We start from the raw sequence: 21,574 nt of genomic DNA, 5'->3' as shown, positions 1-21,574 counted from the left end.
TTCTATCCTTTTATTTTCATCTACTGCTTTCTAGCTAGCAACAAAATTGCTTGAGACATCTCTCTAAACACTACCCCGAGCTAGGCTTGCAAGCTCTATTTTTTTTTGGCAACAGTTGCAAAAATAATCTACACCCTTGTCTTTCCAGCACTGAAACTTTAACTGGGCTCCTTGTTCACTGGGAGACTGACATTTGACTATTGCCGGGGCTTCTAAAGCCCAACCATCAAGTTTCAGATTTCCTATCACACAGCAGAGATGTTTTAGTGTAGAATGTAGATAGAGCTTAGTGTGAGATGCATCTCTGTTTAGCTTTTTTTCTTTTTAAATCAATGAGTGACCTGAGACTAAACTATGGCAGTATACAAGGGAAAAAAGTAAACCCAGCCATCATCAGTGAGTGAGACATGTGGGAATACATTAGTTTGCATGTTGTAATTAAGGTGAATGTTTATGTTAGGCTCCAGTACACCTTCCCAGTAAAGACTTAGAATTTGCATGCCCAGTAATTCTGTCTAGGAGTCACTCACTATATGTAGACTAGTACTGGGTGTCCCTGTTTGCACCAGTGGTAGGCTAATTGTATTATGGTGGTAGGTAGAAGACATACGGAAAAAGGTAAAATTGTGTTTAGGGAAGGGAAGAACGATGCTTTACTAGTCAGCACCAATTTATGCCAACTCTGTAGTAGGGTGACAATCCTGAGGTTATGGAAGATTGGAAATAGAGGTAGGCCACCTTTGTGCAAGGTTGATATAATCAATTTGTTCAGCATCAGAATTTGTTGCTCACAGGTTATTCTGAGAGTCTTAAAAACTTGCTAAAATCTCTTATTATTTATTAACCATCGCGCTTCAAAGTACATACTGTCTTTTTAGAATTTGCAAGTGCTGTTAGTTTTCTAACTTGCTGCCTCTTTAAAGCATTCACTCTGTGAAAGCTTGTATGCAATAGTCATTTAAGAAAAAAATTCTAAAACTTAAGACAAGGTGGTTCTCTAAATTTTTTGTTGGTCCTGTAGCAACTGTTTAACAAACTACCTCCACTTTTGCTGTTTAGTGTATGCTTGAAACGTGGTACCACTCTATGAACAAAATAATCTGAAGATAAGTAGTTTACCACAAGCAAAAGTAAAATCTAGTCTTTCACTAAATAAACACCTTGCTTCATAAGTAACCAACTTGACTGGAAAGTGATCTGAAGACAGTGCTACTTAGAAGAAAATGAGAATGTTTTTAAACTGGTTGTGCTTCTGTCATCTGATACAGCCATGTAAAGGATAGAGTGTTTTGTCCTAAAGGACAATTGGAAAAGGGGCCAATTTAAACACCTCAGATACATAGTTTGGGATTTTCACTCTTTGAAAAACAAAACCAAAAACATGTAAACAGCAATTAGACACACACAAAGCCCCAAGGAGTGGTTTTCCAGACTTTCCATCCCAGTTTAAAATAAAATTTTATGAAAAAATTACTTAGCCTTGTTTTAGGAATTATCATAACAAAAAAGTTTGTATTGAGTTAGATGGGCAGTCAGTATTCTTGAGAATACTGCTAGTGAATGCTTGGTGAAGATGTAACCTGTGATTTCTTTCTGTCATACTTGTTTGTGTTGCTGTAGTACAATGTTGACCAATTTTTGGACTGATGTTTCTTGTGCCAGTCTAGATACTGTCTTTCTTTCTCTAGGGAATTAAAAACAACCCAGCCCAAGACAGCTTGTGGGCAGTTTCTTCTTATCACACTGTGCTTAGATAGCTGCATACTAATAGGAATCCCTGTTTACCATGATATAAAAGCAATAATGTAAACTGTGATGTCTGTGTAATAGAGATGTTTACAATGGTAGCAAATAAAGAACGGGTTATTCCAAAATATTGTCAGCATTAGTGTGTTTGGCCTGCTAGAAAATGTAAGAGTTTTCACTTAGCTGTGCTCTCTGTTCATGTACCTGCACTGGGATGTGAGAGGAAGCTTTTTCCTAGCTTTTTTTTTTCTTTCCCTCCCCTCTCCACTCCCCTCCAGCTCCGAGAACTTGTTTAGAGGTCTCTGGTTCTTGTACTGGGCTTGCATTTGTGCCTAGGAAAGTAGGCATTGTTAGGAAATAATACTACAGCACCAGCTGTTGAAATGGTGGGCAGCAGAACATCTGTGTGCATGGAAGCTGAACTGGAAAACACAACACCTGGAACAAAACCCAGCTGGCTTACACACACCTCCTAGTTTTTAGATCAGCATCCAAGATATGTACCTTAAATCAAACACAAGAAGAAAGGAGTAAGATTGAAACCTGACTGTGAGATCCACACAGAAAGTGTTTGTTTTTACCTCCCAAGATAAGTCTGATACCACAGACAAACATGCTTACAGCCAAGTCCACTTGGTATCTTACATCTAACAGGAAATCCTTCAGTGGGAAAGTCCGAGTTCGACATATCTTACAGATTTGGGAGTACTACAGCCTGGAACACTCCCTCACTCCCTGTTAACCCGAATGAAGTCTCAGCTACAGTGCATTGCTGCACAGACCAACAGCATTCCTGGGAGGCCAGAGGAGATGCTTCCTGCTTGGCTTAGCAGAGGGGCTTCCCAGCCCTCAGCTCACTTTGTTCAACACCTCAGTAGAAAGGTGGCAGCATCCCTTTTGTCACATTCTTTTGGTCCAGGCCACAGAAAGCAGACCTCACTTCCTTGACAAACAGCACGTACAAATGGCTTAGTGGGGTGGAAGGAGACAGAGAGGGGCTTTGCTGAGTTTCTTTAGCTGGAGTGCCACATTACTCTCCAGGGATGGAGCAGAGTTTTGATTTTGGAATGTAAGAGACAATTACACAGACGGGCTGCTGCAAGTGGTAGAGGTTTATTACCGCTTTTTTCCATTCCCTTTTAAATCCTTACTTGAAAAGCTCTGTTTTATGCTTTAAAAGAAAATTGAAAACCAAACCCACACACACAAAAAACCCCAAAAAACCTCACAAGAGCAATTTTGTTTGAAGGACCTGAAAGTTAACTCTCAGAGGCAACTCAAAATGTGGTTTTGTTCAGGGGGGCAAAACTCCAAGAACAAAATTTGCAAGCTGGATAACAACTCTGGAGAACATTTTGGGAGAAAGAAGGAGAAACCCTCAAACCCCTCAGAGGTTGATATTCTTTTTTTTTTTTTAAACCTCTGTATGTGCTGGCACGCCTTCATCCCCATACAAGCTAAGTTAAATAATTTGCTTGGGTTTTTTTCAGTTCATTTGTATGTCTCAGGCAGCCTTTGTTTCTGCTTCTGAGGTAATTTTCTTCACAGTGGCTGGTATGGAGCTGTGTTTCGGATTTGTGCTGAGCACAGGGTTGATAATACAGAGATGTTTTTGTTGTTGCTGAGCAGGGCTCACACAGAGCCAAGGCCTTTTCTGCTTTTCACACTGACACACTGGTGAGGAAGTTGGGGGTGCAGGGATGGTTGGGGGGAGACACAGCTGGGACAGGTGACCCCAACTGACGAAAAAGGATATTCCAGATCATATGGCATCATGCTCAGTATATAAAGTAGAGGGAAGAAAGAAGGGAGGGACCTTTGGAGTTAGCACGTTTATCTTCCCAAGTAACCTCTATGGTTGATGGGGCCCTGCTCTCCTGGAGATGGCTGAACACCTGCCCGCCCATGGGAAGCAGTGAATTAATTCCTTGTTTTGCTTTGCTTGTGTTTAGGGCTTTTGCTTTCCCTATTAAACTGTCTTTACCTATGAGCTTTCTGGCTTTTACCCTTCTGATTCTCTCCCCCATCCCCCTGGTGGGGGACTGAGCAAGTGGCTGCGTGGGGCTCGGTGGCTGGGTGACATTAGAAGTCTCAATTGCCACTTGAACCAAGTAACACTTGACTCAAGACTATCTTCTAGTGGAAAGAAACAGAAATAGCAGAATAGAAGGAATGTTTTATTCCAAGCAGAGGATAAGGCTCAGTAATAGACACAACTGCTTCACTTTCATTCTCACTATAATATGTCTGCGTGTACCTAAACTGGTGAGCTCTAGTCACAGACCAGGCTTCTCCCACAGCACCAGGTGTTGACATCAGGATTCAAAGGAAGGCCCCAGACACTGGAACCTCATACTCTAGCTAAGCAAAAGGCCAGGATACTACAGCATGCTCTGCCATAGGCTGAGCTAACCCACCAACTCATACACGGTTCCTCAGTATTTTCTCATTTTTTCCAGATGTTTTACTCTAAGCCCAACTAGTCCATGTTTCTTACAAAAGTGGATACAACAGCATCAACCAGCTTTTACTGTTAATACTTAATTTCTGATAAAAGGCATCTTCTACCAGCATACCTTGTTATTACTGAATTACCAGTCACTGGAACAGACTAGGCATCACGGTTGTCACTCACAGGGATGCCACAAGTTTGCAGAGTAACAGCACTGGAACTCACCAAGGCACGTACAACCCAAACTGGCAGGGACTTGGTGAGCTGTGCTCCCTACCTGTAATACACTGAGACAGCCACAGGTGGCTCCTCTAACCTACTGCTCTCCCATTTAGGCAGGTTGTAGGTTTACAGTGCTCAGGCATGGCTTCATTTTGTTGCTCTGTGCATTCTGATGGAATTGAAACTCATCCCAACACTTTCTTGTTGGTTACTGTATTGCACCTGCTGTTGACACCCAATTACCACAGTTTCAATATGATGCTACAAGATTACAGATTAGTAGCAAAGGCCCTCTGACAGGAGGCATCCAGAGGTTTGCAGAGTACCCAGCAGAAGAACCAGACCTGGCTGCAGAAACCTACCATGCAAAAACACTGTCTCTTTGCTTGTCCAACTGCTTTAAGGCTATTCCCTTCTCTGCCACAGTTCCTTACATATCACACCATATATACCACACCAGCCTCTGCCATCTAAATTTATGAAACAACACCTGACATCTATTATAAAAGAAACTCCAGCATCATTGTTTAAGAACTCATAAAGTGTTTTTCTCTTTACAACAGATTTGAAGTTAATTTTTTGCTAAGTTTAATATATCACATAACAAGCTTCCTGTCTGCGTAACGCAACCTGTGTAAAAACAAACCTTTACAAGTCTCAAAAACAATCCTCAGCTCTAATACCTGGAATTCAAGAGCTGTAAGATGTTACAATGAAGGAAATAAGTGCCACAGAACTTCCATGTGTTATCAGCATCTAACTAAGCTGAAAGACAGACTGGAAGAAAATTCGAGAATATTTCCTTATGGTTTTGTTTGTTTGGCTGGTTGGTTTCATTTGGTTTTGTTGTTTTTTTTTTTAATACAGAAAGCTCTATAAAATAGCAGCCCCAAATGAACTCTACAGTTCACAGGTTAAAGAGACTGTATCTCCAAGCACAGAAAGCACAAGGCATAGGTACTTGTAAAAAACCATACTCACTTTCTGTGTAGGACACCTGCACATACAGATTAGAGTTTCAAAATACTCACATTTTCTCACAGGTTTCACATCACACTGTATCCTGGTCAGTTGAACTCTTCTGCAGCTTTCCATTTACCAGCTCCCAGGCAGCTACTAAAGAACAGGTCACAGCAGATGATGTCATCAAGTGGGCATCTGCCAGGTGGCTGTTTGCTGTGGTTCTGATCAGGTGAGAAGCCTCATCCAAAAAAAAACCTGGAGAAAATCAGCTCACCTGGCTGCTACCTACAGCAAAGCCAGTCTTAAAGATGACCTGGCTCACACTTAGGAGCTTTGCTGACATGATCATGAAGGTAAGGAAGGCTACTAGAGCAAAACAGAAAGAAGTTGCCTTGTAAAATGGCTCTTGTTACACCAGGCATCCACTTGCGGATGCCTCTTCTTGTTAATAGGAGTTGTAACAGCAAAATAATTCTCATGGTACACAGCATCCCCTGCCCTGCTGGTGGGGTGTGGAACAAAGCTGACAAGGCCTTCTGAGATAAAGAAAGGTTTTTGAGCTGTAGTCTGTGTGTCTCTAGGGGTGTGTGGAAGCTTGCTGGTAGGCTTAAATTCGCTTTACCATAACACACCTAAAAGAGAAATACTTCGGGGATCTGCAAACCTAAAAAGGTCAGTACTCCCCTTAAGGATGTTAACTCTTAGTGCTGAAGACTTGCATTATAGCTTATTCAGCTGCCAGGCATTACAATAAAGCACCCCACTCTGGCCTTGGCATCTTAAGTTAAAACAAAGCCATAGTCTTCAAAATGGTAATTATGGCTTCAAATTAATGTCATTATTTGAATGAATATCATTATTTGATACACATGTAAACTAATCCACATAGTCTCATACACAGACCATAGTGCTTTTTCATACTGTTACATGTATACATACTGAATTTGTCTGTGTAATAAACCACAACCACCTGCTTTTCCCTCTAGCATGACTTTTAATAGTTAAAAATCAAATCTGTGCAGAGTGTACTTTATTTGTTCACATTACCTATTTGTGGTTAAAAACCACTTCATCTGACAGTTTAAAAGCATTCTTTTAAAACAAAGGAATTAAACATAGCTTGTGCTAAAAAAATCTGCAAGTTACATGGATGCAATATTATACAGGGGTATAAAAAAATCAACAGTATTCTACAGAAATTATTCTCAAAACAGCAAATAAAGATTAGGCATGTAGGCATGATCCTGAACTGAACAAATATCAATTAAAAAACAGCTAACAAAATTTAAAAAAAAAATCCTGAATTTCTGTATAAAAAAAGCAAGGATTCAAAGTGCAGGTGCTCCAGTTTTCATTTGAACATATTATTCAGTAAGTCAATACAGGATACTATTCATTTTATATAAAGTGACAGTGTTCTCAGTAAGACTTAAACATTCAGTTACATTATCTTGCAGATTTTTTTCATTACTGCTACTTTACACTGTAGTAAATAAAGACTTATGCAATACAGGCTTTCATTTTCTTAATCTAACAAGGATATAATAGGTTGGTGGTAATGGTTAGTTTTAAGAGCTAAGAAGCTATACTTGCTGTAGATCAGCCTTAGAAGTAGATATATATTTTTTTTTTTTTAACTTTTAAAAACAGATTTCAAATTTTAAAAAGAGACTACCAATCTGTTCTGGGACCTGCATATACTGTCTGTGGAGCACACCAGCAAAGCTTCCAAGTCCACTGGTTAGGAACACAGCTCTGGGCAGGGTCATGCTGCAAATCTTTCTTTGGTGGCTGCAGCTGGGAAAGGGCTCTCTCTACCAGGCTGAACCCAGGGAAAGGCAAAAGGGCTCTGCCTTCCATCAGAGCAGAAACCATCACATTTATCCACATTTGCCTGATGTGCCAGCTAGGTTTGGGATGGACTTCTCACTTTTACTTGAGTATACCAGTCTCAGGCAGAGGAAGTTAGGAGCCAGGCAGGTGTCACTGAAGTGGTCTTTCACATATTCAAAAAAATAAAATTGAAGCATACGTTAGAAACCTCTTTGAAAAAAATTATATGAAATAAAATTATCCTTCAGGGATGTTGCCTGGAACTTAATTTCACCTGAGGTCCTTTTCAGGTTGACAGCATCCCTTTAAATTTTAGGTTCTTCCCATTTTGTTGATTTTTTTTTTCCCCAAGAACCAGATCTCTATATATGTCTATTTTAAAAATGCACATAAATATTGGCATTAAGGTTACATTTAGAAATTCAGAACTTATCTTTACCATTATATATTGACAGCAAGATTAATAATACACACACTTCACTGACAACCGTTATTTTTTTTTCTGTATTTTGAATAAAATTTGCATTTGTGTAACATTTCCCACAGAAAGAGTGATTATACTTCAAGATAGTTAAGTTTGCACCCCAACATTTTCACATTAGTGAAAACAATCATGTTCTGAAAATACCAGGGCCTGTGCCAGGTACTAATAAATACAGAATAAGAAAAAAAAAAAAGAAAATAAAAACCCCGACTGCCTTTTATCCCGACATAGTAGAGATTTCATAGTCACTGGCCGAGGTTATGGGTCTACCCCTCATCCTTACGTTTTTAGCATTGGTAATCCTAGCCATCATGGACACAGGCTTGTCAAAGTACCTCACCAGCGCTGGCTCAGTCAAAAGGGAGGCTAAAAATTGCTCAAAGGTGATAGCCCAGTCCCTGTCGATGCTCGTGCTCCTGCGGAGAGCAGCGCTGTGGTTGCTCCGCACCAGAACGGTGTCCTCGCCGATGTCCTCGCAGTGCAGCTTCTCCTCCTCGTGCGAGCCCGCGCTCAGCACCGAGTAGGAGGACATGGAACTGTCGTCTTTCGTGTCATCGTCGGAAATGAGCATGGAGGAACAGGCCCCGTTGTCCCTGGGAGAAGAGTCGTCAAGCTTAATGTCTTCCATCTGCATGCCCAGGGCGCTGTCGGGGCAAACGGCCTCCTCCTCGCTGCTTTGGAGCGGCTTGTGCTGCTCCAGGGGGTACTGCTGATGCTCTTTCTTCTGAAAGAGCTCGCTTGGGAGAGCTTTGCTGCAGCTGTTGCTGCTGCTGTCTGCCTCGTTGGCGGGCTGCACGCTGAAGAGCTTGCCCACTTCACCGATCTCCAAAAGCAAGCTGGTCACAGCAGCGGTGGCGTGGTACAGGTCCTGCTCGTTGGGGTCCTCACTGAACATGTTGTACATCGTCTTGCACAGCTCAATGAACTGCCCCTGAACACGGAGGGAGGAAACATTAACGAGAGCAGGAAACAAATCAGGCTGATGTCTACTAAATCAGTTTTCAAAGTCTGGAATTGAGGCATGACAAGAGTTTGTGTGATTAAACTAAAATTGGGAATAACCTGGGTGAAGTCTAGAAAGCATTTTCTGTGACTGGGCACTCAGATGTGTTGCCTGTCTCAAAGCTATTTAGAATAAACCATTGGATATTTCGTCCACCATATGACAAATATAAAATTCTCTGCAGCCACAGGGGGGCAACAGAGGGTGAGCAGTGAGACACTTCACATTCACTTTGGTGGATTTTCTTGTAGGAATGATGCTAAGTATAACTAGGGGTCTGCTAAAACTAATGAGAAGTAATGAAAAATTAAATAAGACCTGCAGCACTCTTTAACTGACAGGGGTAACTTATTTGGATGCAAGTCTTTAGAAATTCAAAACTCATGAATTAAATAGGAAGGAGATTTGCTCAGGGCTACTTTAAGTAAGAATCATTGTTCTACAGGGAATAAACCTTCCCTACGTGCTCTGGAGGGAACAGCTATCCCAATGGGTCTCCTCCTCCTTAGCAGCTGTGGATCTGAGGGGAATGAGACCGGCAGTATAAATCACAAAACACAAAATGCTTCATTCAGTTTATGTGTATCAGACATTATTAGCTAGCTGGTGATATTTAATGTCACATCACCCTTTGTCTAGAGATCAAATTAACGTTATCATTCCTATATGTGCGTGTCTCATTTTCAGGATGTTTTGGGAGCTGAATGCCAGTTACAATATTTTGAAAACAACTAACTTCTCTAATCAGCTGACTGCTGCTGTGGTAAAAAAGTATCTGCCTCAAAATAAAACCTTTGTTCAGTGTTAACTGAATATTTATATGTATGTGAAGAAAGTTTGACGCCAATGAAAAATAAGTAACTGTCAACAGAAGTACCTGATTCAGCTTGGGCAAATCCTTTGTGTTTTTGGCTTTGGATTTATTCTCTTGGCTCCACATTCTCAGATAATTTCGATTCTCTTGTGAGCTCTTCTTGCCTATTGGCAATAAATTACCCATATATGCAGGAAAAAGTCCATGAAGAAACCTTAAATTAATACTTTTTTTTCCATGTTCAAAAGGAGCATCTTTACAAGAAACAAAAGATGTAACTCACATGGAGACACCATGCATACCTTTGTCTGTTTTCAGACTCACTGTAACAAACCCATCATCTACTCCTTTGTTCCTGCTGTCTAGGCCAACAACTAGGAAGTGGAGGGGCAGGGGGAGAGAGAGATCAGCGTGGTTTTAGATACATACATAGTTTTCATGTGCACAGTGCAAAATAAAAAAATGTTTACACTGCAGAAAATGCAGAGTAAAAATGATAGGAATAAATGATGATTTTTGCTTATTCTTAAACCTGCTGACATATTTAGTTTAATTTATAATATCACTAATAAGGCTTGATCCATCTTAAATTTTGTTTGTGTAGTACAATGATTAGCCTGTGTTACAACTTCTAGCATGACGTATGTTTGGTGACTATATTAATGCACCTTCTCTTGTCTCTCAAGGACTTAAAATTGCCATTTCTAGTCTATTAAACTCCTACCCATATTTTCAAACAACCTTCCTCCCCCTTGTAACGTAAAGAATATTTTCCTTGAATCAGAGAGAAACTTCACATCAAATCTCTCAAGAAAGATAATGCCATTTAAGGCAACAGCGATGAGACGCTGCCTCTCATCAGGGCAAAAAAAGATTTCAAACTGCTGAACTACATTTTGATGTATCTTTTGGTCTCAGTTTCATACAATATTTTAAGTTCTGATCCAAACATATCGTGAAAGCCAATATATCTATTCTTATTCTCCATCAAGACATATATGCTGGACTTATCACTAAACAACATCTGATGACATTATTCCGCAAGTACTTCTGCGATGCACAATCCAGGGTGGCTCTTGGTGTAAACATGCCTGCACCTCTAAGGATATAAAATATATACAAATATTTCATACTTCCTTTTACAGGGAATACTTCACTTGCAAAGTTTAACCCAATTAAAAAGTAGCATATGTTGTTTGAAATGCATTACCCCATCTTTTCATGCCCGAGACAAAAGATGCCTACCGTGTGTACACTCTGGTGTGATGTCTTCAAAAAAGTACTGAGTAGCTTCAAAAGCAGAGTCTGGCTCTTCTTGCTCAGGGGATGGATCTAAGGAATATAGTAAATATATTTCATTAACAATTAATGAAATTAATTTTCATTAATTAAAAACTAAAAGATATTTCCATTGATACATTTTTAGAATGTCAGTTTCTAGAAGAAAAAGTGTGAGGATGTGATGGACTAGGAATCATCTCTTTTCAGGAAATGAACAGCTGGATCTGAACTGTCTTCTCCCCAGTATCCAATACTGTCTAAAAAGGAGCTGCCTGCCTCCAGAGGTTGGTTTACCCATCTTCCCATGTCTACTTCCATTACTTTCTTCTGTGTAGCTCAGCATGTCCTAAGCAGGGTATCAACTCCTTCCCAGCTGGAAACAGTCTGTCATGATTTGTTATGAGCTTACCAGTCCCCAAATACCAGAAACTGCATTTTTAAAAAGAGATCTGTTATAGTTCAATATTTTTTTAAAGTATTTAAAGCTTTTTTTTCCCTGTTTAGTTTAATTAATGAATCACTCAAGCCTACCTCCAAGTAAAGCCAGCTGGGAGCAATCAGGGACTCATGCTCAAAGCACATGAAGGTGAATGTCCTCCTAAAGCCTTTAGACATGTCTACCAGAGCATGTAAATGGACACCAAACTTGAAATTGCAGGTTCAGTGAGGACAGCAATAGGTTCTTTACGGCACTTGCGTGACAAGACAGAGAGGATACAGTTCCAGGATATCATTTTCTTCAGAGGCAAAATTGTTTTGAGATGTTTTTGTCCCCTCTCCACCCTAAACTGCCTCTCTCACTTAGCTGAGTCCAAGTTTGTACAGCTCCCTGGAAAACACATCTATGAAACCATCTGGAGCTTCCCTCTGCAAACAGTTGTGTCTGCCCAGAGGGGAAACCAAGAACAAAGCCTGGGGACAGAAATGAGGAACCAGGGCATGCAGGAACATTTCAAACTAGCTTTGATATTAAATAAAGTCCATTATTATGGTAACAAAGGTTGAAGAACACTGTATTTATGCATGGGGGATATCACCAACCCCAGATTAACAGGCAGAAGACACACATAAATGGCCTGTGTGTGGCTGGAGCAATAGAGGGTTGTGTGGGTGCTTTCAGACTTTTCAAATCTCTGTCTGGTTATGGTAGAAGCTCTTTATTTTACTGCTGCATAAACAGCTACAATAGTTCCAACAAATTAATTTTTAATTGGGAAAGCTAGTCATAAACAACTCTGCTCCAAATTCCTGTTCTCAACAAGACAACAGCTATCTTAACATCATTTACTTACCAGGCAAAACATGCATTTTATACAGTAGCTTCAGCTTCTCTGTAAGATCTCCATGGCATGCTGCACCTAAACAGCATTACATACAATACATTAATTCTCAGCATTCAATGCCATTTTATTTGTTATTGCTACAATATTTTGGTTTAGAAGCTGCTACATTTACTCTGGGAAGCACTGTACTCCCTTTACAGCCCAAAATCATAAGGCAGTCACTTGATATGTAAGATTATACAGTCTGCAGTAGAAATAGCAAGAGAACACAGACCAATTTACCCTGAATTTTGTACTTCAACCCTGGGTCCCTCATTAAATGCCTATTTTATAGTGCTCAAAAATAAGCTATGGTCATGGCATTACCACCCCAGAAAGGCCTCCAGCTGAAAGTTAACAAGACCTTTTTGTGTGCACTTCAAACTTTCTAATCTGAGGATCCAATAAAAGCATCACAAGACTCAGAGCAATAAGATATTTACTGAAAAAAGAGAGAAATTCAAGTAAACAGCATTTATCACAGCTTAGCCATGGGCTAAACTGATGTTCAGGCAACACTTTCTAGTGATTTATCCCTATTCCTTTCTGGTTTACACTACAATTAGCTGTATGAAATCCAATCGGTCTATTGTAGCCCCTCCTTCCAATTAATTAAATGGACAGCAGTTAATTTTAAAGTAATGAAATAACTGACAACCAGACTTCTTAATAAATCTCACTTGTTGTGACACACTATTCATAAATAAATGAATTAACCTTCAATAATTAGGTTATGCAGAGATTTATTTTACTTTATAGATGATGGTGTCAATTTGCCTCTGCTATGTGCAAACTACAACGTGTGGTTTGGCAAATCCTAGCAATCACAGTCTCTCGTAAAGCTGAATGCTACAATAAATACTGATATTAGGCCAAAGAATTGAGCACATCTACATGAGCCATTTTGCTTTCAGCTTGGTGTTTAAGCACAAAACCTTGTTATGTTATCCTCTAGTGCACCACGCCGTGCAGAGAATGCTTCCCCTTGTATTGAAACCATGTCTTAGCTTATGCCCCCAGGTACCACGTGAAGTGCCCCACTGCTAAAGGCAACCTGAAATAACCAAAGCATGGAATTGCCTGCAGTTCTGCATCCTCCAGCAACAGCTAGGGAAGCAGCCACCAGGGCACAGAGTGACACATGTAGGCTGCTTGTTCCTCTCTCTGTCCCCAGATGAGAACTGAAAAACTCAGTTGCTACTGCTTTTCACCTCAGATGAATCTGTGTGTGCTTCCTAATGTCAGGCCCTTTCTTTCTCCCTCAAAATTATGGAGAGCATTTACAGTAGGTCGAGGGAAGTGATCCTGCCCCTCCACTCAGTCCTACTGAGGCCACACCTGGAGTCCTGTGTCCAGTTGTGGGCTCCTCCATACAGGAGAGACATGGAGCTCCTGGAGCAGGTCCAGCAGAGGACAACATAGTTGTGGACAAAAGTGGTGGCTGCAGTTGCCCCTCTCTTGACCACAGGTGGAGGGGTGCAGAGTGTTTGTACAGCATTCAGCTCCCTGAGAGCATTGGAGAAGTGGTGAGGTTAACATTCACTTTCTGAATGTGCTTCCACAATCTGTGGTTGAAGAAAAAGTGTTTTCAAAAAGAAAAACATAAATACACTCAGGTACTTCTTGCAAGACACGGTTTTCATGGTGCTGACTTTTGCAGGAGGCTGTGATGAGTGCTGCAGTCAGCAGCAGCCACTGGAGAAGTGGAAGAGCTGCACATTCTGAAAAGGGAGTATTGCCAAAACATGATGGGAGACAGGAGACCACTTTGAGTCTGTGTAGAAATCTCTCCAGCTTACTAGGAAGCAGAGTCAACAACTGTCATGCTCTAATTCAGTGTGGTACAGGGGTGCAGGTGAATAACAGCTCATAACCAAGGCTGATAACCCCTTTTGAGCAGCACAAATCCTCAGGCAAACTAATCAAGATCACTCCTTTAGTTGAACTTGCAGTAACACAACACAGAGTAAACGTACAGAAGAATATGCCAGGTTGTTCCATCTTTGCTCAGCTGAGGCCTTAGAGGCATCTGAAGTAGGAGGTTCTTGAGCTATTTGCTTCAGGGACAGTGAAAAGGAAATAGAGATTCCCAGTTGCAGTTACAGCACTCTCGTATCCCAAGGATTTCAGGCTGACACAGAAGAAAGGGCCATGAGATCACAGCACCACCCTTTGATACCTCCTCTTCACGGAGCTCCTAGAAGAAGTCAGTGGCATCAATGAGAGGTTTTGAGGGAACAAATCCTGACGGTTACATGGAATACTGCTATTGAAAGAGAGAGGTGTGAAACAGAAATGCTTCTGGTGCCATGGTTGCTTCAGATGACAACAAGCAGCCTCCAAAATGGGCCATACCTAGAAAGTACTTGGATAAGGACACTTCCTTTAGGAAAGACAGACTTGAGTAATCAGGGCCAGAGTTCAATTCTGCTGTTTGGACTTGGTAAGAAACGAGAGGGCAGTGCCCACAGGTCACTTCCAGAATGCCCATCCTCTGCCCATGCTTTCCAGGACAGCCACAAGGAAAAGGTGACACAAGCATCTTCTGAGCAGATGCATCTTGCTCCAACAAAACATACTTGTCATTTAAGATACTTTCCTAGCCAAAGCCTTTTGGGTTGGTGAGGCAGACTGAAGCAGCTGATGTTCGTGGAATTATTAAAAGTCCTGGGGCATGGTGAAATATGCTCAAACAGATCCAATGTTGTTTCTGTTGACTGTGTTGCCCTTTCTACCATTCATGTGCTTCTTAAACAAAAGGGGTCAGCAGGGTTGGCTTTTTTTAGAAAAAAAAGTTTTCAAGCTACACCACACTGGGCTTAGTTTCTGAAAAAATGTGGGCTTGCAGAACAAGTAGTTTTGATTATTTCACTCATTCGAGATTTTAATTCAGTCATGTTGGCTTATAGCCACATTTGTCCATTTTATATTAATTTCTGTTCACAGTGGTCAACACTGGCCTCTGTTCTTATTACTCATTACTGGTTCCAAAAAATGCTGTCTCAGTCAAAAATGGGTTTATTGATATTAACAGCACTCTGTTAACAGCAGGAATAGTTAATTCACGGGTTATCAAAAGGCCATTGAGTGTTACCTGGCAGACAGTCCCTCAAATACAAATTGCTGCATCACTGGGGTTTTTGGGTGGTGTGAAGGGGAGGTGTGCAACCAGCTTTACTGTCACATAGCTATTTTGTACCTGCAAGAGAGCAGGTGTTACCATCGCTGTACAGAGGTTTTAATGCAAGGCTGCATTTGGAGCCCTAACACTTAAGCATAGCCTTACAAAGAGTTGCTAAAAGCCAGATTGGGAAACCTTTTCTCTCTCAAAAAGGATCAAAATGTAAAGCTGAAGGAAATGCCAGGTTGCCATGAAATAAGACATGATAGATGGTGAGATGTTGATCACTTACAGGGAACAATTCCTGCTATATTCAAAAAAAAAAGAGTAGCCAGCTCCTGCCTCATCTTTGCTTCCTCATGTTATTCCTAGGGCTTGCACATTCCCTGTGTGGTGATACTGACTTTCATGTCCTGAAATCTGGTTTCTTCAAGACCTGCATGGGCTATAACCTTCACTAGCAACACTCAGCCACCTTCCCTGACCTGCACCTACACTTTCTCCTTTTTAGGTGACTTTCATCCCGCTCTCAGTCTGCAGCCTTGGTTGCTGATTTCAGAAGGAATACAGGTAGTACCTCCTACTGCAAATACTGTGGAGTGTGTTATCTTCCCCTCACGCAGGAGGGGAAGTGTGCCACGTCAGCAGACTTCTAAAGAGAAGGACTTTTATTCAGGGGTAAAACTAGCATCCTCACTCTGTCCTTTCCCTGCCCCTTACATATGCACACAAATTTCTCAAGAATCTTCTCCATGAACAACTAAGGGAACAAATGCTGCCTCTCTCCTCTTTCCAGAAGCACTAACAAATGGTAAAAATTCCCATCTTTCAGGGAAAGCTTAAGGAACATACAACGAAATGCTGTGTCACGGAGAAAGGAACACTACACAAGAACATACAAAAGGCTTTTCCAAAGGAAATACTCTGACTAGGAGTAATAACACCATTAAGCAAACAAATTGTGGTCCATTTTTCTATTGAGAGTTAGCAGTAAGGGAAATCTTCACATCCTAATGGATGTGCAGTTCAGGTGTCGTCCTTCTCCCAGTGTGATACACCACTGGCTAATGTAGATGCAGCTACTGAGACCAGCCTAAACCCCAGTGGGAACCACCATCACAGGCATGATAACATGAACCCAACAGAAAAGTAACTTATGCAAATTAGCATATGTTAAACTCATTATCTGATAGCTAATATAAGATCTGTGCTTCTGAAGGACGGGATCCCCTTTAGAACAAACCATTTTGGTCACATTATTTTGGAGGTGCCGTGAATCCTCCTTACTTAGCCCAGAGACGAATTCCCGGAAGTTGATGAGCAAGTCTCCATTTTCATCAAGAAGCCTGAACAAGCGGGCAGCCAGTATATCCGAGTGAGTTCCACATGCCCAGGGAAAGAGGAGAGCGAACATCCCCTTGAACTGCTCGAAGTCAATGCGGTACTGCTCCAGGTAAGGCAGGCTGGGATCGTGCCGGTCAGTGGCGTTGCTGTTTCCTCCCCAGTAGCAGCTGGTCAGATGTTCTGCCTGAACAGAAGGTAAATACCATGAAGATTGTCAGCACCTCTGTGAACAATTCATCATTATCAGTGATTAAAAAAAACCCCAAACTTGTACATGCACATTCTTAAAACAGTGCAAGATCACAGATGTATTGCAATTTTCCTAGCCCTTCCACTTCTGGAAGAGGTTTCTCCTCCAATAAGAATAAAAAGACATCCCTCTATAAATGAAAAAAGAAAAAAGAAGGTAAAGCAAAACTTATTCTGCCTCCTAAGCAGATGAAACATGAAATTCCAATTTTGAGCAGAGCAGTAAGCAGCTGTGACTTCCATATATACACAGGCTTGTTGTGCTTAGTCACGCTGTTCACTCTCATTACACAGTCAAGTCAGAAAGGGGAGTCCTATGAAATCTTTACTTAATCTCTAATCATATGAAAATAGCTGTTTATTTGAAATATTTTTTGTGGAACTACAGATTCTCAAAAATACTGAATAATATACTAATCTACTGAACTCATTGAATGTTCTGATTCTGGTAGCACCTATTTAAAAACAATTCAGAAGCTTAGAGAAAAAGATCCAAGCACTGCCCAGTGATCAACCAAGACTGTCTGACTCGGTCTCACTAATTCCATGGAAGACTGAAAGAAGGTACTGAAAGATTTGGACAACTGCAAGACTTGTCATTTACATATGGGAAAGTAAAAGGAAATAAATTCTTCATGGTATATATATAAAAAAAAAAATCTCTGTTATAACAAAACAGAGGAAGAAAGCATCTTAAGACACTGTGCATGAAGGTGAAGTTAAAGCATTTAACTTCTCACTTTTAAATGTTCGGATCTGACAGCATTGCTGTTCAATCAACTTACAAGGACGCATCACTTTGTGACACTGAATTCCCATGTGACACATTAAAGCATTAACAATGGCAAAAATCAGCTACAGCGACTACAAAAGTATTAGCTGTCTGAGACAATAGAACAAAGGTATTTCTCTGCTAAATTCCAAAACTTAGGTCAGGTAGAGAGAGACATATGTTAGGTTTCTAAAGACTGATCAAAAGCCTCTATCTATTCACTTTTTGTTTTCATCAGTACAGGCATTTTTTTCCATGGACAAATTATTCATCCATATCACTTTTCCATAGTGAAATATTCATCTCCTGATGTTTTAAAAACGGCTTTTTTGTTGTTGTTGTTTTGCTGCATGTTTTTGTTTTTGTTTGGTTGTTTTTTTAAAATCAGTAATATAGCAGTTAATTCACGTTTGTATCAAGACACCCCAATAGTAACTCACAGACTTGACCTGGTCTTTAGAAAAGACACTGTCCCACAACAAAAATAAATGTTTACATTTTCTGAAGGCACATGATCTTATCTTCACTTAGCTTTACCTTGAAAAGAGCATATAGTTCCTCCAGTTCATCGATAGTAAAAGAAGTCTCTGTCACAATAGTTCGTACCTTTTGAAACATAACATTAACAGTTACGGACTTGAAATCCATGTTTCATTGAAGAATTAATTTGAATTTCAGAAACTGACTGGCCTTAATATTTGCAAAGAACATTTGCATTTCAGTACTTACCACATTGCGCTTTGTAGTATCTTCAAGGGTTTGGATGACTTTTAGTCTTTGTTTGAATCTCATCTGTTCAATTAAATCCGCTCGGATACTCCCAAATTTCTTAAAAGAGAAAAAGTAGTACAGGATAGTCTGTGTATTAATATTCGGAATATTTAGCTTGCCTTTAATGTATTTGAGAAATTAATTCAATTATGTGATATACCACAAATGGAACTGCTGTTAAGGCATTTTTTTTAACACATTACAAAGTTATGAAGACTTAATGAGGATTTTATTTTTCCCAATAACTGATTTTCATTTGAAAAGGTCTTTATTAAATTTCAAATTCTCACATTTCAAACTGTAATCTCAGTAGTTAGACACTTCTTGCCTGGCAAAACTCAATGAATAGATTGTTTCATTACTCCACCTGCAGGGTTTTATTTCAGCATGTCCTGGAATGTCTCATAATGATGACAGAAGACAGGATACTTAAACTAACTTGATCTCTACTGGCTGAGACAGTATAGCAGTCCTCCCATTCTGAGGATCTGAAACCAAGTATCAAGAATGCAACCTCCATCAGGAAAAGGACCCAAGTCTTATTTTCAGAAGTCTCTTTTACAATGCACATAACAGTGTCAGGGAGCTCCTGAAGACAGTACAGAAGCATCCTAGGGGAAAACATATTAGGAATAATATTCCATATTTTCATAAGCAGAGAATCTCTAAGATTCATTTTTGTAGAAGTATTATAAGGAGAATTTTCTTGCCACTCAAAAAACACTTGAACATACTTAGAAAGGCACAGTTGATCAGCAGGAACAATAATGCCAGACATCAAGTACACCACATGTAAAACCATAAAGGGGTGGCAAGAAACTTTCAAACAAGATGGATTTATATTTCCAGTGCAAGTGCATCTACACAAGCAGGTCGTAATTTGCTGTCACCTTCTTGTGTGATCAAATTAATGCCAAAGCTGCATTTATCTATAAAGACGTTAATCTTTATCATGTACCTTGGAAATAAAAAGATGCTTAATTTACTTTGAATATTTTGCAAATAAAGAAGTCTTTTGACAAAAATGGAATCTAGATAAACATTCATGAATATCAAGCATCACAGAGGTCACAAAACCTTGAAAAGACAGGTATTTTGGCTCTGAGACCAGACCTATTCCAGCAATCAAGAGTTTATTCTCTGTTCAGGGGGCCAAATGAGAAGGTCTGTCCACATCCATAAAACTAAGACTCATGCAGCCTACAGAAAAGGAAGGTTGCATGCAATTACCTTCTGGGAATGGTGCCTTGCCCATTTTAACTTTCAAATTGTACAAGGAATTGTTGGAGGTGTGTCACCTGTTTTAAGTCAAAACTGTATCAAACCTTTCAGCAGCATAGACCTTTGAGTGTCAGCTGTTTGGTTAAAATGGCCAAGATCCAAAGACTACTACAGACACAGCTTAAGTGTTTAAGGCCTATTTTCTCTTCCAAACTAACACACAAATCAAATGAGTTAAGCACGTCACAGCTCTGAAGAGGAGTCTACAGTCCACTGACAGCCAGTGAACTGTGCACAGGCTTTTAAAACTGCAGTGATTATACCTTATTTCAGTCACTTCTATTATGAACATTATGACACTAGGGTCTATGGCTTCTGAATTAAATGCAATATTGAATGACAAGATAAAGAGATTTCTTAGTAAAATGTATTCTCAGTAAATAAAAAAAAAGTACTGGCAGTGTAAAATGCACCTGTTATGTATATTCTCTTATTTCAAAAATGTTTTTCCTTTGAAAGTACAAAGTCTGCTCAATACCATCGGTTAATTATCAAAGAATTCATCTACACCACTTTAGCTTTCACTGGAGACTTCTAATATGTGCATCTGACATGATTACCTAAGAGCTGGACAGGGTCAGAGCATGATGGAAAGCAGTTCATCATAAAACAATCCAAACATTGTGCTTTTGCCAGTGCTATCAAGTTGTCAGGCTCATCAGGTTCCCATGACACATATCATAGGACAGTCTGCAAGGTTTTCCCCTTTCCTTGGGGGTGGGGGGTGTGTGTTTGAGGGAGGGCAAATGTCTCCAAGAAAAAACATTTTCTTCAGCTGTAGGTCTTCCTACTTTTTGGAAACAACACGTCTAGAAGATGAAAATGGATTAAGATGGTTACCTTTAACAGTTTAAATTCTAAAAAATAACCAAAATATGCTCATTTACTTGGTATTTCCCTCTTTGTAGCTGTAAGAAAGCCTCCAGTGAATTCCCAGCCCTGACTGCACATAACAAATGGAGAATCATTACAGATGTAACAGATGCCTTCAAGTTTTTTTATCTTAATAATATCCTAATGAATTGTTGGGGTTTTTTAATAATCAAATCAACTAACAACAGTGACTCTCCTGAAACTAATTCCCTCTTTGCAACCAACTCCTGCTTTCCTCACAGTTCTTCACTCCCCATGCTACTTGTTTTGCCTAATTATACTGGAGCACAGAGGGTTATCTAGAAGGAGCTACAAGGTTCTGTGCTGCAGAAGCCCCAAAAAGACAGACTGGCTCTGCACAGAGTCAGGTTATTAATCTAAAAGCAGTTAAGCCAATGCAAGCAGTCTTCATGGCAAGGAAAACAGAAAAATACAGCGGAAACAGAATTTCACATAAACGCCCTTCTCCCCATTCTAACATTGGGTGAACAACTTTGGGTGATACACTTTACCCTCCAGAACAGAATACACTAAGGACCACCTACTTCCTTACTAAACAGCTATCAAGCAAGGGGGTTTTAGGAACATAGGAATTGCCTTTGAAAAGGTTGTCCTATTTCTGAGTATGAACCGACTTCTTGAATGCTTGTTCAAATGCTTGTTTATGCTGCATGTCAATGGAAAGAAAAAAAGGAAATTAAGGAGAATAAATCTTTAAAGTTACTCCTCAATTTTTGTAAAAAATGGCTATGTCAGTGTACATAAGAGGCTTTTTACTGATGGCTTATTCTGAAAATTTAAGGAGAATAAAACCAGTTTTCAGATTATAATTGGTTTTGCAGGCTTTGTCCTATGCTTTATAGATATTAGTTATTACCAAATCCTTTAATCTGAAACTTTTTTAGCTTTGGTGATAGTAGAGAATATAGTGGCCTATGGTTATAATCAGCACTTGCTGAGGGGAAACACAAACAGAAAAGGTAAAAGAAACAAGACTCCACTGGTAATAGAAAGATCTTCTGAAATCATACAGATTTCACTAA

General features: G+C 40.0%; 1 protein-coding gene across 1 annotated transcript in view; it reads right to left on the bottom strand.

The window, feature by feature from the left end:
* Positions 1–6,396: 6,396 nt before the first annotated feature.
* TBC1D9 (TBC1 domain family member 9) overlaps positions 6,397–21,574 on the bottom strand; it is a 52,793-nt gene continuing 37,615 nt past the window's right edge. Inside the window, exons 14-21 of the mRNA XM_027698832.1 lie at positions 18,336–18,434; positions 18,144–18,212; positions 16,529–16,769; positions 12,091–12,156; positions 10,763–10,849; positions 9,820–9,891; positions 9,581–9,681; positions 6,397–8,631 (exon numbers count right to left, since the gene is read on the bottom strand). Coding sequence (XP_027554633.1) covers positions 7,918–8,631; positions 9,581–9,681; positions 9,820–9,891; positions 10,763–10,849; positions 12,091–12,156; positions 16,529–16,769; positions 18,144–18,212; positions 18,336–18,434 — 1,449 coding nt within the window. The 3' untranslated portion in view covers positions 6,397–7,917. The remainder of the gene's footprint in view (positions 8,632–9,580; positions 9,682–9,819; positions 9,892–10,762; positions 10,850–12,090; positions 12,157–16,528; positions 16,770–18,143; positions 18,213–18,335; positions 18,435–21,574) is intronic.

Source organism: Neopelma chrysocephalum, unplaced genomic scaffold (assembly GCF_003984885.1).
Source record: "Neopelma chrysocephalum unplaced genomic scaffold, ASM398488v2 Primary Assembly neopelma1_133, whole genome shotgun sequence".
NCBI lineage: Eukaryota > Metazoa > Chordata > Aves > Passeriformes > Pipridae > Neopelma > Neopelma chrysocephalum.
Note: the sequence above shows the minus strand (reverse complement) of the source record. Positions and strands in the feature narration are given on the sequence as shown.